The sequence below is a fragment of the Neovison vison genome, chromosome 13 (assembly GCF_020171115.1).
Source record: "Neovison vison isolate M4711 chromosome 13, ASM_NN_V1, whole genome shotgun sequence".
NCBI classification, from domain to species: Eukaryota; Metazoa; Chordata; class Mammalia; order Carnivora; family Mustelidae; genus Neogale; species Neogale vison.
The window spans coordinates 17,520,161-17,534,608 of NC_058103.1; the positions used below are offsets into that span (position 1 = coordinate 17,520,161).

General features: G+C 54.2%; 1 protein-coding gene across 1 annotated transcript; it reads right to left on the reverse strand.

The window, feature by feature from the left end:
• Positions 1-734: 734 nt before the first annotated feature.
• Positions 735-11,379, reverse strand: ZDHHC22 (zinc finger DHHC-type palmitoyltransferase 22). The gene is made up of 3 exons (XM_044231250.1): positions 11,134-11,379; positions 8,764-9,303; positions 735-3,567 (listed from the first exon to the last, which is right to left on the reverse strand). The coding sequence occupies exons 2-3, from the start codon at positions 9,287-9,289 to the stop codon at positions 3,302-3,304; spliced, it is 792 nt and encodes a 263-aa protein (XP_044087185.1). The 5' UTR covers positions 9,290-9,303; positions 11,134-11,379; the 3' UTR covers positions 735-3,301.
• Between the last annotated feature and the right edge of the window lie 3,069 nt (positions 11,380-14,448).

The following is a 14,448-nucleotide window of genomic DNA, read 5'->3' on the forward strand; positions in this document are numbered from 1 at the left end:
AAGTGGAACTAGCACTCTGTAGTTATGTCATCCATTAGTCTAGGCTTGCTTATCTTTAGGATGCGTCAAACGTCATGCTCATGCACCTGCTCAAGGACCATTCTCTCCCTGCATGGCCCAACCCCCTCGCAGCTGCCCCGAGGACCGGGTAGCCCGAAGTCTCAGAGAGGTCAGGGAGCCTGGCTGATCCTCAAGGATGGTCAGCTCTGGCTGTGATGGAGAACCATGTGGCTTCTCCACTTCATTCTCTCCCCACTGTTCTCTGACCTGGGAAAGGCTGGGAGAGGAAGAAAAGCGGAAGGAAGTGGAGGAAGGTTCTCAAGTTCGACATTCTACCCCTGGTCCCCAGGGCTCCACAGATCCCAGCATGTAGACCTGCTACCAGCCCCGGGGTAGTACACATTTACCGACCACACAACACAACCCTGCTCATTCACAAAGGACACTGGCTGAAGGACTGGAGTAGGATCCCAGGGTTCCATGCAAGTAACAGGCATGGCCCTTTTCATCACTGGATTCTGAGGTGAGCCAGGGGCTCGAGGCGAGGCACGGGAGCAGCTGGGGCAGGGGGATGGGGTTTACTGGGGGAGTCTGGACAATGGCTATTTACCTACTAGAACAGAAGGGTTTTTAATACTTAGCTTAAGTATTTCAACAGCTATTATGACTGCGTTGGTGCATGCTAGCCTTGCCAGCCCCGCTACCAACCACAGCACCCGTGCGATCACATCAAATCCGAGATAACAACACATATTTTATTGATGTTCTTCATCAACAATACAGGGCCATGTGTACAAATGCTACTCCGGTCCCACACCTGGCAACCTCCCCACATTCACCACCCACTGCCCAGTCTGCCAGGAGTCAAACCCTGCAGGTCTCCCTTTTATTTCCTCTCCCCATGTCAAGCCTCACAGTGCTGAGCCTCCAGGAGGCTGGGAATGGCATGGCTAGCTTCCGAGCTTGAGCTCTGGGGTTGGGAGAGAGCCAAGGCCTGGATTGCCCAGGGCCTCTCTTTCTGCCCCTTCCACGCCCACTGTTGAGGTATGGACAAAATTGAGGGTGAAGATGATCCCCAGTGACTTCCAGCCCACCAGCCTGGGCTCCTCTTCAGCCTTCTCTGCAAATATCCTTCCCTTCCAAGGGATCTGCCCGGCTGACACCAAGATGTCAGAAAAACCATTTTTCAAGGGGTGGGAGTCAGTGCAAGAGGCCAGTGACGAGATGCCCCAGATGGCAGAGATCTTGTTTTCTTGTTCATCATTGTTTGTTTGTTTCAAGTTTTTATTTGAATTGCAGTTAGTTAACATACAATGTAATATTAGTTTCAGGAGTAGAATTTAGTGATTCATCACTTACATGTAACACCCAGTGCTCATCACAAGTGTGTCTTGTTCATCATTGTATACCAGTGCCTGGAAGAGACTTGGCACATTGTTGGCACTGAGTAAATATATCTATGTACGAATGAATGAATGAGTGAATGAATGAATGAATACAGAAGGGAGTGTGAGCCAGGGGTGCCATTTCTACATTAGCCCTATAGAGGGCGTGAAGGCAGGACCAAGGTAAAGTCCTCCTGAACTCTGCTCAAGAACTCAGGGTGCTGTGTGGCAACGCTTGAGGTCGCTGTGGACACTGTAGGGTGTGGGCTTCAACCCTGCTGTCTGCATGAATGGCAGACTGGCCTTGGGATTCAGTCAGAAGGGGCACTTGTGCCGTCCAAACTTCCAAATATGTCACAGAGATTTGACCCTCTGGGTCCCAGAACACACAGCTGTGTCCAGAGCCAATTAGGTAAGCAGGACTGGCTTCACAACTACACCCATATATTCTGGTCTCCCCCATTCCTGAGCTTCAGCTCTCCCCATCTCACCTCTCAGAGCACAGCATGACCTTCCAGCTCCCTCACCACTACCCGCACTTGCCCCTGACACTACTCCATCTCCCTTTCCTCAATGCCAACCTCCCTCAACTAGCGTTAATACCCAGGTCATCTTGTCTCTCCAGAGACTCCCTCCTTGGTAGCTGGGTAGGGTCCTAGAAGTTTGCATTATGATTTTCAGACCCCTCCATGCCGGCTCCCTGCTTCATGAAAGCAAATAATTCACAGGCATCTCTATAATTCTTGCCTCTGGACCAGCAATCACAAAGAGGATGCTAGAATCTTGGGGGTGGGAAAGGATCTTCCCTCTCCTGACCCTGTGCAGAAATTTTTTCCATGGCATGCCTGCCAGATGACTGACCAGTCCCTGCTGGAACACCTCCATGGGGCACTCTACTTCCCCAGGCAGCCATTCAAACACTGACCAGCTTTAGCTGCTAGAACATCCTTCAGAAATGAACCCACTTGGTCCCCTCATTCTCATTCCACAAATATCCCAGTGCCCAACCTGTGTGTGACCTCTCTCCTCCACTCCCCTAAGCATTCTCTATTTCACAACAAACCTCCTCACCATCTCTCCCCCACCACATGCACATACATACACGCCCCCTTCTGTATGGTTATGCAGTCACATGCTTCTCTCATTTGTCAGTATTTCTCCTTTCCTTCTTCCTTCTTCCTTGCCTCCCCAGCACCTAGCAAAGACCCAGAGGCTGGAGATCAAGGTGGGGAAACCTGGAAGAGTGCCAGGGAAAGGAAGCATCCAGGCAGGTCCCAGACTGGATTGCGGTGGCCAGCTGGGGCAGGCTGGACAGGGGACAGCACCTGGAAATCCCTGGTCATTAGCTGCTGCCTCCCAGAGAAAGGGCCTTGCAGTTTGGGGATAGGACAGTAAGCTACTGAGTTTCCCTTCCACTGCTTACAATTCCATAGAGAGGATAACACACCCCTCCTTTCCCAACCTCACAAGCAGTTGGCAGAGCCAACTTGGCTACTTCTTACACATGGTAATTTTAAACATTTTTGCCAGCCTCTGGATCCTGGGGAGAATCATACCAACAGCAAGAATCCATTCTCCACTCCCAACATGGATCTGAGAGGGAAAGTTCTAGCTGATAGCAGGGATGACATGAGACATGAGAGAGTGGGTGAACAAGGCAGAGCGGGGCAGGGGCTCCAACGGGAAGAAACAAAAGCAGAGGCCTCCTAACAGTTGGCTGGCTCCTAGGACTGACCATTTTTCCTTCTTGCCATGATCTGTTAGGCAACATAGGTCTCTGTAGGTCACAGACCAGGGGTGGATGCTAGGATCTTGCCAGCTCAAGGTTGTATTGGGTCATGGGTGGAGACAAGAGTGTCATGGTCTTATGTTCGGGGAGAGTCAAGACACACACAGAGAAATGATGGGAATGCCTGCTACTTGTCCCGCTGCTTGGAGCTCTCACCTCCGACATTGAACATGGGGATCAGCAGGCCCAGCAGCCACCTCTTCCCGAAGACCTCCTGTAAGTTCTTGCGCCAGGGCCGGGCCCTCACCGCCACCCCCTTCCGCACCTGGTGACGGGTCTGCCCCCGGAGGATCAACAGCAGCTGATGGCAGCAGAAGCCTGCGCAGGCCAGGCCGATGGCAAACCAGAGGTAGAGCATGAGGATGACGAACATTTCAGAACCGAGGACAGCTCCTGCAGGGGGGCGGGGAAACACCAAACTCTCTTTACACCCAGGCCACGTACTGAAAAGCAATCCATGCAGGCGCTTTCCGCTAGGGAGAGAGGGAGATTAATGAGACTGAAGCTATATTTTGTAGCAATCTCAGGGCTGCTGCATCGAGGGAGAGCAAGGATGAACTAGTTGACCTAACTTTTTCTTAGTGCCAATGGCTCCTGAGGGTAGAGGGGAGACCTGGGGCCGTGGGGCAGAAGAAAAGGAAGCCTCCTGGGCAGTGCCTGGATGCTAACATTTCCTCGGAGTCAGAGACCCCGTCTCTCTCTGCCTTCTCTTTGCATCTGGGATCAGGGAGAAGATGTTTTCGCAGGGGGTGAGGGGGGTGAGCTGGGGATGCTAGAGAGGGAGCTGGCTCCTGGGCAGTTGCCTTGACCGCAATGCCACCTTCCTATGGAGCTGGGAGCACTGGCTGGGAAGACTCCCGAAAGTGACAGCATGATGGAGAACAGGGTCTAGTCATCAAGAAGAATAAATCACAAGCTCCAAGGGCAGTGCAAAGCACTGACTTAGAGAATAATTCAGTCATTAGTGTTAACAAGAGGACAGCATGGCCACTAGAGCATTTGGCCAGAGCTGTCCTGTCAGCCTTAGCCTTGCTAAGGCTGGAAGAGGCCCCCAAGGTCATCAGTCCAGCTTCCTGCCTTGGGCAGGAACTCTCAAATCCCTCCAAACTAGCACTCTCTATTATAGGTCTTAAATACCCACTGAGCAAGAGATCTCACATTCTTGATCTGGGATGGTCAGTCCATGCTAGCTTGAATCTCCCAGCTCTGTGGTCTTGTACAAGTTTCTTAATGTCTCTGAGTTGCGGTTTGCTCATCTGTAAAATGGGTATAATAATAATGATCCCATAAGATCTCAGTAACCTTGCACAATTCAGGGAAATGGTGTACAAAGTGATTAGCATTGTGGTTCACACTCAGTGCAGTGCTCCCTGTGAGGGCCATTCACAGATGAGGAGACTAGATCCAAGAAGGGCTCACATTTAACTCTTAAGACCATCAAGTTTTCTCCTTCTTTCCAGGGCTTGGAGTCCCGGATGGGCTGCAGGCTTGAAAGCCATGGTGGAGACACCTAGCTTGACTTGTCCAGCAGCTAAGACAGTGGGTCCAGGAGAGAACTCAAAAGCCCTCCTCAGCCCCTCACTCCCTGCAGGGCAAGCCCACCACCGCCCTTTCCTTTTTTTTTTTTTCTTTCAAGATTTTATTTATGACAGAGAGGGATAGCGAGAGAGGGAACATAAGCACGGGGGAGCTGGAGAGGGAGAAGCAGGCTCCCCACTTAGCAGGGAGCCCAATATGGGGCTCAACCTCAGAATGCTGGGATAATGACCTGAGCCAAAGGCAGGCACCTGATGACTGAGTTGCCCAGGTGCCCCCACCCACTTCCAATGAGATGAATGTACCCACTCCAGGGTCTCCACCTTACAGCCTCCTCAGCCTCTGCAAATGTCAACCATATCCTTCTCCACCAACATCCCCTGGCTCTGGTCCCCCTCTTCCCTGGTCTCCTCAATCCCCAGTTTCCAGACCCCCAAGGGTTGGGCTTTTAAAACTTGTCCAGTCTGAGCCCCGGTGGACTCAGCCGCCAGGAGGCCATGGGCCGGATTCAGGTTTGCTCATTAGCAGCCTCCTCTCGCCATCAGTCCTGGGAGCTTTGATAGCAGTAGCTCCTCTCGAAGTTGGAGACAAATAATCCCAGCTGCCCAGGGGATGGAAAGCTCACTCCAGCCAACAGGTTGAGCAGCCCCTCAGCTGGCGTGGGGGCAGCAGAGGGACAGGACTTAGACAGGCTGTTCCATCCCTCTGACCCACTTCTTCCTTGTCAGCACAGCTTAGCTCAGGCAGCCACGTGTAGGATGAAGGATCCTGGGCCCATGGTGCCCTTTGGGCTCCAGGAATGCTGACGGGCAAAGATGGCCCTCGAGCTGGGATGTGAGAACATCAGAGCTGTCAAATGCCTGGCCTCCCTTGCAACTCAGCCGCAGGGATAAGCCTGGGCTGACGGAAGCTGTTTTCCATAGGCTTTTTTCTGGCACTAAATCAAGACATGTGGAAAAGACCTCGTGGCCTTTTCCTGGCCCCTTGCAGCAGCTACAAAAGGCTATTCTGGGGACTTGCTTTCTCTTGAAGTGTTTGAAGTTGCTCAGCCTGGCTGCCTCAGCTCCTCTGAATTATTTAATAATAGTTCCGCTTCTTTTAGAAAATCACAGAATTTTCCTCAAGGGCCGATCCAATCTTTCCACCCCTCCTGCCTACCAAGCATCTATGACACCTTTGACAGATGGTCACCTAGCATCTTTAATAGACGTTGAGGGACAAGAAGCTCCCTCCCTCCCAAAGTGGCTCATTCATCAAGCAGCAGCTGCAGAGGCAGCTCCAGAGAGGCCGTGCGGTGCCCTGGTCAGCTCCAGGGGCTGGCAGCCCTGAGATTAAATCTTGGGTTGGAGTCACACCAGTGTTCTAGTTTAGAAGTGGTTTAAACTTGCTGAGCCTTGGGTTCCCGGGCCTTTAAAATGAATATGAGACTACTTACCTCCTGGACTTATGGGGATTGAGTGAAGTGAAACCTGCATGGTGGGTAGCACATAATAGGTGCTCAGCAAATGTTAGTTCCTTTTCTCCTGGGCCTTCTGGTGGCCATACTGGCACCCTTAGCCAAATGCCATGACACGGGTCAGATGGCGACGTCTCCATTTCCCAGATGAGATGAATGAGACTCAGAGGGGCGACACAACTTATACCAATCCCCTGAAGCCCAAAGAAAGTACCATTTCCAAAATCAGACTGGCCAGTCTCCCACCTCGGCCTGAGCCGCGGGCGGGCACTCAGAGCTGTGCTGCGCTCCGCTGGCAGGCCTGACTCGGGGCAGCACCACAGCCGGGGACAGCTCCGTCTATGACCTCGCTTTCGCCTTCCCGCTCCCCCCTGTCCACCAGCTCCAACTCCTCCACCCAGCAGAAAAGAGAGAGTGTGTCTGCGAGTGTTTGGATTGAGAACAGGGGGAGAGGAGATAGGAAAGGAGAAGCTGAAGGAGTGAGGTGTGAATGTGGGCAGGGAGTGAGGAGTCAGGTCAGCAGAGGAGGAAGATGGATGGGGTGGGAGTTGGTGATTAGAAATCTTGGCCTCCTTTTCTCCGTGGGGATGGGAAGAAAGCAAAAGGGGGTGGGACTCATCCTTCTGCTGCAACAGAGATCTGAGCCCCCAATGTAGGCGCTGACTGGCTCTCTTCTCCCCCCAGATCAAAGCAAGAGCCCCTCTTCCTTTCTATCCTGTCTCCCAAACCTAGCACATATGGACAGGCCTCAAGCCCAGGCTTATCTCAGATCAAACCATTTCAAGATCCTCCCGTTGGAACCATTCATTCTGATGTGATGAAGCAACTTGGAAAAGAAGTGTAATCAGGCTCTCTGGCTCTCCTCATCCCTCCACCTGCCTGTGCTCACACTCCACCCTCTAGCCCGCCCACCCACCCTCCCCCGGCCTGGTTATTTTGGGCCCAGCAGACTCCTGTGCCCATGCCAGGATCCAGAAGGCCCAGAGCTCTGAATTTTGGGCCGAACTCAGCCATCAGACCTTAAGGCAACCCTACAGCTGGGGCCTTCGTGGACCTCTGAATTCCGCTGTGTGATGGCGCAACAGCTCTATTCCTGCGAAGGATTGGGCTGCAGCCCCAACAAACACTGCAATGATGGCTTCCCCCAGAGTGGAGCACAACTTTTTTGTGAATGGCCAGCCCAGGCACAACAAGACTATCTTAGGCTCTCGGTGGAAGTATCTGCAAGGTCTTTCTTTGTCCCCGAAAGGTCACTAGATGAAAATCATGCTGCATTCCTTGTGCTACTGGGGGCTGTTTCAGGGCTTGGGGGAGTAGAGTGGGGGGGGCAGAGGCTGGTGGTCAGGAGTGGTAAGATCCTGGGCAATCCATTTAATCCTGTCTGAGCCTCAATGTCTTCATCTGAGAGATGGAAATAACAATCTCACTCGTGCGCACCCACACAGGCATGCACACTACCAACTTTAAGAACCAAGAGAGGTGACGTCAAAGGCCAGGGTAGGGATGGAATGGAAGGAAATGAGGGAGGGGTAAATTTCAAGGCCAGGTAAAGTGGTAAGAACTGCCACCAGGAGCCAGGTCCCTCTAGGCCAGGAACAAATGAGTCCTCCCTGTCCCCACTGCTTGCACAGCTGAGTGCCAGTGGGAAGGGCCACATGCCTGGCTCCTGCAAGTGCAAGAGCCTCCCTGGAGGGTCAAATCCAACAGCAGTCCCACAGCTCTGTGATGGGAAAATGGATCCATTAAACAGGGGTGCATCTCCAACCAGGGTGCCCTCTGCTCTAAGCTGTCTGCAGGCTAGAGAGCAGCCTGGTGGGGACAAACACAGTGGGCAGGACAGCAGGACTTAGCTTCCTGCTGGGGCTGGCCTGGCACCCTGGTCAGTCTTACTGTGGTTGGTTGGCAAGAACTTTGGAGGACAAAAATCCTTGGGGGAATGTGTGGGCAGGACTGGAGTCCAAGCGGAGGGAGGTCATAGCGCGGGTATACCTCAGAAGCTGCATGGAGGGGTGGTCAGCACCCGGCCCCGCCTGGCACAGAGCAGGGGTATCGTCCGGAGCCTCAGGAAATTCTATGCGCAGATGGTTCCCGGCAAGCAAGGAGGAGATGATGAATGAGGATGGGGAGTGGAGAGGGAGGTGGCCAGGAAAAATACAGCATGCCCAGTTAACTTGAATTTCAAAGAGATAGCAGAATTTTAACCTATTTTTTTAAAAAAGATTATTTATTTTAGAGAGAGCACTCTGGGTGGGGGCCGGTGGCAGAGGGAGAAGATCATCGAGGCTGAGTGCGGAGCAGGAAGCGGGGCTTGCTCTCACCACCCTGATATCATGACCTGAGCCAAACCAAGAGCCTGCAGCTTAACCAAGAGCCTGCAGCTTAACCTGTGGAGCCACCCAGGTGCCTCGATAACAGAATTTTTAAAATGTAGGTATGCCCCATGCACTATTTAGGACATACTGAAAAGGTATGCATTATTTATCTGGCCTTACAATTTAACTGGGCATCCTAGATTTTTATTTGCTAAATCTGGCAAACTTGGGGTGGGGTGGAAGGTCCTCGTTGTAGGGCCCAACCTGCCAGCCAAGGCCACTCACCGGAGAAGAACTGGCTGATGGAGGTGGGAAGGAGAGTGAGGAAGGCCAGGGGGTGGGCGAAGGAGGTGGAAAGGGCCGCGGAGATGTAGGCCACGCCAGCCACCATGGAGTAGAGGCAGGCAAGGGAGGTGTAGAGGCAGAACAGGACGAAGTTGCGCATGTTTCTGCCGCCGATGCAGTTGCCCGTGAAGAAACAGTGATGGTCGTGCCTCAGGGTGACTCTGGCGCACACTCGGCAGAAGTGGGTGCTGGGCGGGGGGCACAGGGCCCTCCTGGCCGAGGGGCCCTGGCAGGCGTCCAGGTCGTCGGGGGAGTTCTGGATGACCAGGACGTAATTGCCCAGGGCATTGGTGGAGAGGAACAGGAAGAGAGCCCCGTGGAGCAGCGCGGGAGGGAAGAGCCTGGCGGTGGCGGGGTCCTGGCGCATGCTGGGCAGGAAAAGGAAGAGCTGCAGCCCGAAGGTCACCAGGGAGATGCACAGGAAGTAGGCGGGGGCCACCACGTTGAGCAGCCTCAGGGCCAGCATCCTCGATTACATTCCTAAGAGGCCCGGGGTGAGAGGAAGACTCACTGCTGTGTCCGTGGGGTGGCGTCCACCAGTCCCACCCAACCCAAATCCAACCTCCCCAGGCCTCACTTGGTGGACTCAGGAAGCTGCCACCCCTCCTCTCTTCCCTAAACCAAGCAGGTTGGTGTGAGACAGAAACGGTCTCTGGGGGTCAGGCCCTACTTCCAGGTGCCTGCCCCCTCAGTTTCCGAGAGACCTCGACCTTGAGACTCTGGAGCCCTGGGGTCAAGCCCAAGGAGGTCAAGGGCAGGGCTTATTGGCTGTTTGAAGGGGATGAGGACCATGGGGCTAGGGCTCCACCCCTTTATGGCAGGTTTGGGATTTCCCCTCCAGACCCCCCTGAAGGAGAAAGCAAAGAATTTGGGTGGGCCAGAGAGAAATGACCTACTGGAAGTCCTGCTTCACCTTCTTTTCTCTGACCCTCCCAACCACCCCCACCCAATCTTGGGCAATACTCAGGGACCACACCCATAACCCAAGGCTCTTTGGAAGTCTGTGTGCTTGTAGGTCTGTGATTTGCAAGTGTGTGTGGTGGGGAGTGTGTGTGTGTTGGGGGGGGGTTCCTTGTGTATGACTCCACATGTAATCTGTGTTTGCCTGGTATCTGTGTTTGTGTATGTATATATTTGTGTCTCACACACGCAGCCGCTGACACCTGGCTTTAAAAACAATTAATTAAAACAATCACTACATTCACACCGGCGCCCAGCCACCGGGTGAGGTAAGGGGGTGCAACCGGATACCTGTATCAGCCGGTCCTGGTCGGCCCCTCTCTCCATCGCTGGCTGCCCTGGCTATTTCTTGGCAAAGATCGTTTTCATTTGAAGCGACGAAATTAAAATCCCCCCTTCGTGCCCTCCCCCCATCCTCCTGGCGCGAGAAACCCAAACAACCCCGATGGCGCCGAAACCCTTTCGATGCCAACAAGCCCGCCCTGCGCGAGGGAGCGGATGCTTGCCAGCCTTTCCGCGGATCTACCCCCGCCGCCAAGCACCCCCGCCGCATCCCCACTCTACCCTGCCCCCCAAAGCCCTGGTTCCAGCCCAGCTTCGGAAGCCACCGGGAAATAGGATTCCTGGCTCCCGAGAGAACTTTTCCAGGGGCTAAGGAGTCGGCGAGCCCTAGGCGCAAGAAAAGTTCTGGGAAGGCGGCTGCACCCAGGATGGGCGAGTGCCACGAGGCCTCGGTCCAGGCTGTCCCGTCCGGAATGGGCGACTGATCACCTTGGAGTCCCCTTTGCCGTTGCCGGTGCCCCTGCGGACCTGCGGCAGCCATGGGGAGCAGGAGCCTCTCTCCACCGCTGGGGATCAGCCCAGAGCACGCCCGGGGGTGGTCGCTGGGGGCTCCGCGCCGCCCCCGACCGGGCGCTCCCCGGGGGCTGCGGCAGCGCTGCCCACCCCAGAGAGCCCCCGGCGCCGGTCTCGGGCGAAGCAAGTGTTTTCCCCACGCCGGTCGCCAGGGGGGCGCGGGAGCAGCCTCCAGATGCGCCGCGGCGCCTGGAAAGCGGACAGAGGCTGGGGGAGCTAGGGGCGCTCGGCGGGCTGGCGGCCGCAGCCCCCCGGCCCCGCACCTGACCGCGGACCCCGCCCGGGCGGCCCGGGGGCGTGAGGAGCCGTCCGCACGTTAACCAGCGGCGGCCTCGCCCGCGGCGGAGGGCGGCACAGCCGGGAGCCTTAGGGAGGCTGGCGGCGCGGGTGACCGCCGGCTCCTCGGCCACCGCCTCCTGGACGCCGGGGAAGCCGCCCCCCGCGCCGCCGCCGCTGCCACCGCACCGCCGCAGAGGGGTGGGGAAACGAACTCACCGAGCTCGGGTCGCGGACAAGAGGAGCCCTGGACGCCGGCTCTCGCCCTCCCCGAGGCTGCAAAGTTGTGGGCTCGGCCCCGCTGGCTCACAGCCTCCTCACGCTTCGCTTCGGGGGACTGGGCAGGTAGCGGGGATGTGGGGAGGAGGAAGCGGGCAGCTGCCTTCCTCCCACTTGGGAGCCAGCGAGTGGGGGCCAGGAGGCAGCGGGGATGGCAGCTGGGCACCCCTCAACCCCGCCACCCCTCCCTCCCTCCCCTCCTGGGGGCGGCGCTCTGGCCACCCCTCTCAGCATCGTGGACTTGCCCCCCCCTTTTCCCTGGAGCCGGCTGGGGCGCCCTGCCTGACTTCAGCCTCCGATTCCAACTGGGGAATCTGGATTCCGCGCTGATGTGGATGTCCTAGCCATCCTCTGCTCCCTCCCTTCCTGCTGTGGCTGACACCCTCGCAGCTCCCCACTCTCTCAGAAGGAGAGAAGCCTGGGGGGTTGAGAGCTCAGCTCGCCTGGGGCAACACCCATAAAGATCAAGGATGTTATGCACACTGGGGTTGAGACCCCCGAACTCTGGAACCTGCCTGCCTGGGTCTCAGTGTCCGCCATGCACTGCTGTGTGATCTTCAGATCCGAGTTTTTCATCTGTAAAACAGAGATGTAAGAATTATATGATAATATATGTAAAGCCCTGAGACAGGGCCTGCCCATGGTAAGCACTACTTACTAGTTCATAATTATTGACACTATTTACTGGGCTCTTGTATGTACCAGGCACTGTGCTAAGCCCTTAGCGTAAGACAGCTTTGTTAACCCTCTCAGCCGAAGTTCAGTCATCCCCATTGTATGGGATGAGGAGGTTGAGGCACGAGAGAACCTGTCACATGGCCAAGGTCATCCAACGGGAAAGTGACAGAGCCTGGATTTGAACTAATGCACAGGCTTTCCGCCTCTATTCGACCCCAGTCACCCTGAGACCCAGGGGGAGCTCTGATTTGGGAGAAGGGAGGAAAGCAGAAGAATGTATGTGTGTATGTATGTATATATTTAAGATTTTATTTATTTACTTGACAGAGAGCGAGCATGAGTACAAGTATGGGGAGCAGCTAGCAGAGGGAAAGGGAGAAGCAGGCTCCTCGATGAGCAGGAAACCCAATGCAGGGCTCAATCCCAGGACCCTGGGATCATGACCCGAGCCAAAGGCAGAGGTTTAACCAAGTCACCCAGGTGCCCCCGCAGAAGAATTGATCCAGACCCAGAGCTTGAACCAGGAGTTCCCACCTGGAGCCCCACCCCCACTTCCTTGTTCCAGTCTTTCCCCTTCCTGACTCCACTATTCTGAGATGGGTACTGAGGCCCACTAAGATGACGGGGACACTTGGGCAGTGTGTGTCAGTGGGGATGGGGACAGAGCAGAGAAAGCTTTAGAGACGTTACAGGAGTGATGGTGCCACCACTGCCTCAGTTTCCTGGGCTGTCATAGCTCACTCATGCAGCCTATCCCACTCCTCTGGGTGAAGGCTAACATTATAGATAAATGTCTATTGCTTTCTCACATGGCTGATTAAAAACAAAGGCAACCCCTTAACATGAGGACCATATGCTTAGCAGCTCAGCCTATAGTTTGAACCATCAGACACTGTTTTCTTGGTATTTGATTACATCAGTGTATGTCAAAATAAAAAGGAAGCTGGGGAAGCTTTCCATGTTCTCCAAGGGTCTTCTATGTAAGCAAAAGATTCTGAGAATCCTGGATTCTGAGAATCGGATGGCTCTGTGTCTCCGGTGGCTCCAGGACAGACTCAGGAACGCTCAAATGGCTTTTTTTTTCCTGTAGAGCTGCTTTGTGTCAAGACCATGGCTGTCTGGGCCCTCTTCCGTAAGCTCCACGGGCCTCCAGCACTGGCTGGGGAGGAAGGGAGCCTGGAGTGCTTGATTTGGGCTCTATTGATTGAAGATCTCCATTCCCTAAATACCTTGAGAGTCGGGCAGTATTTCTAATTTTATTTTGCATATGGGTGTGTGGTGGGAAGGTGTGCGACTGTGTGTGTGTGTGTGTGTGTGTGTGTGTAGGGTGAGAGAGAGAGAGAGAAGCTAAATGAACGTGGGAAGATGGCAGTGGGGGAAGGGAGTATTCAGGCAGGAAAGAGTCTGGCTGTGGAAATGCAAATGGACAAGAACAATCACTTACTTAGAGTCTAGCGACAGGAAGGGACATTAAAGCTTCAGAGCTAGAGCTAGTGTTTCCTCAGTGCCCCCCACCCCCCACTTAGCGAACTGAGTAAGAGGAAGCGCAGCCAAATGTTATTTTGTTTTTCTGAAATTGGTGCTTATCCCTGACAAAATCAATAGGGAGTCAACTTAAAAACTTCATCCCGGTGATTCTAGACCCTTCAGAATTCAGCAGACTGAGAATGAACACTTCATTGCTTCTTACCGGCTGTGGGACCTGGAGGAGGTCACTTAACTTCTCTGCCCTCAGTCTTCTCACCCCTAAAATGGGATGCAGATGTTACCTCTCGGTGAGAATGATCAAACAGGATAATGTAATTTAAGCTCCTCTGTCCTGGCAGAAGATGGGACAGTGTTAACTTCTTCTTCCTCCTAGCTCACTCCAGGGCCCTTATCTTTACCCCACAAGAGTATCTTGCCTTTCCAGCTGAAGCGAGAGCTCCTGGTCTATGTTGGAAATATTTTAGGGTCTCTTCCGTACCTCCTCACAGGATGATTCGCCCAGCAGACTCACTGAGTACAAGTGTATTAACCGATGAGCTGATACTGGCCTCTTTCTGAGAGAAAAAGCAATGTCCCAAGGTCTTTGGAATGTCTGATTAAGACCATAGTCACCACTGATCGTGCGTCTTGCCACGACCCACCCCAGCTACAGTCACATCCTCCATAAACAGCATCAGAAAATAATTTAGAAACTACACTCCCCACGGCCCTTCGCATATTCATATAGTTAAGCTATATTGTACCTGCAGGCAGTCCCAAGGGGGCAGCAACACAGACAGGCCCCTGATTGCTGCAGAGCACTTTCCCAGAAATACGCACCATAAATCTTGCTGTTTGCTGCTATTATTTGAATAAACCCAATTCCCTCCCAAGCGGCAATCTTTCCATTTTGCCTCAAAATGTTGTATACTAAGAGAGGAACTCTGTGCAGCTAACAGCTTCTCCCTTGGGTGGGGAACCACCCCCCCACCCCACATGTCTATCTGGCCCTACAATTCCCAGCTGTTTAGGATGGAGAACATTCCAAAATGCAAGGGGCCCCAGTGAACGAGGCTGTGGGGATTTTCCTTCATTCTCAGACTCTCATTA

Coding starts and splice junctions, on each gene's coding strand:
- ZDHHC22 (XM_044231250.1), bottom strand. CDS start 9,289: ATGCTGGCCCTGAGGCTGCTCAACGTGGTGGCCCCCGCCTACTTCCTG. Junction 3,568..8,763: donor CATCAGCCAGTTCTTCTCCG/GTGAGTGGCCTT, acceptor GCCCCCCTGCAG/GAGCTGTCCTCGGTTCTGAA.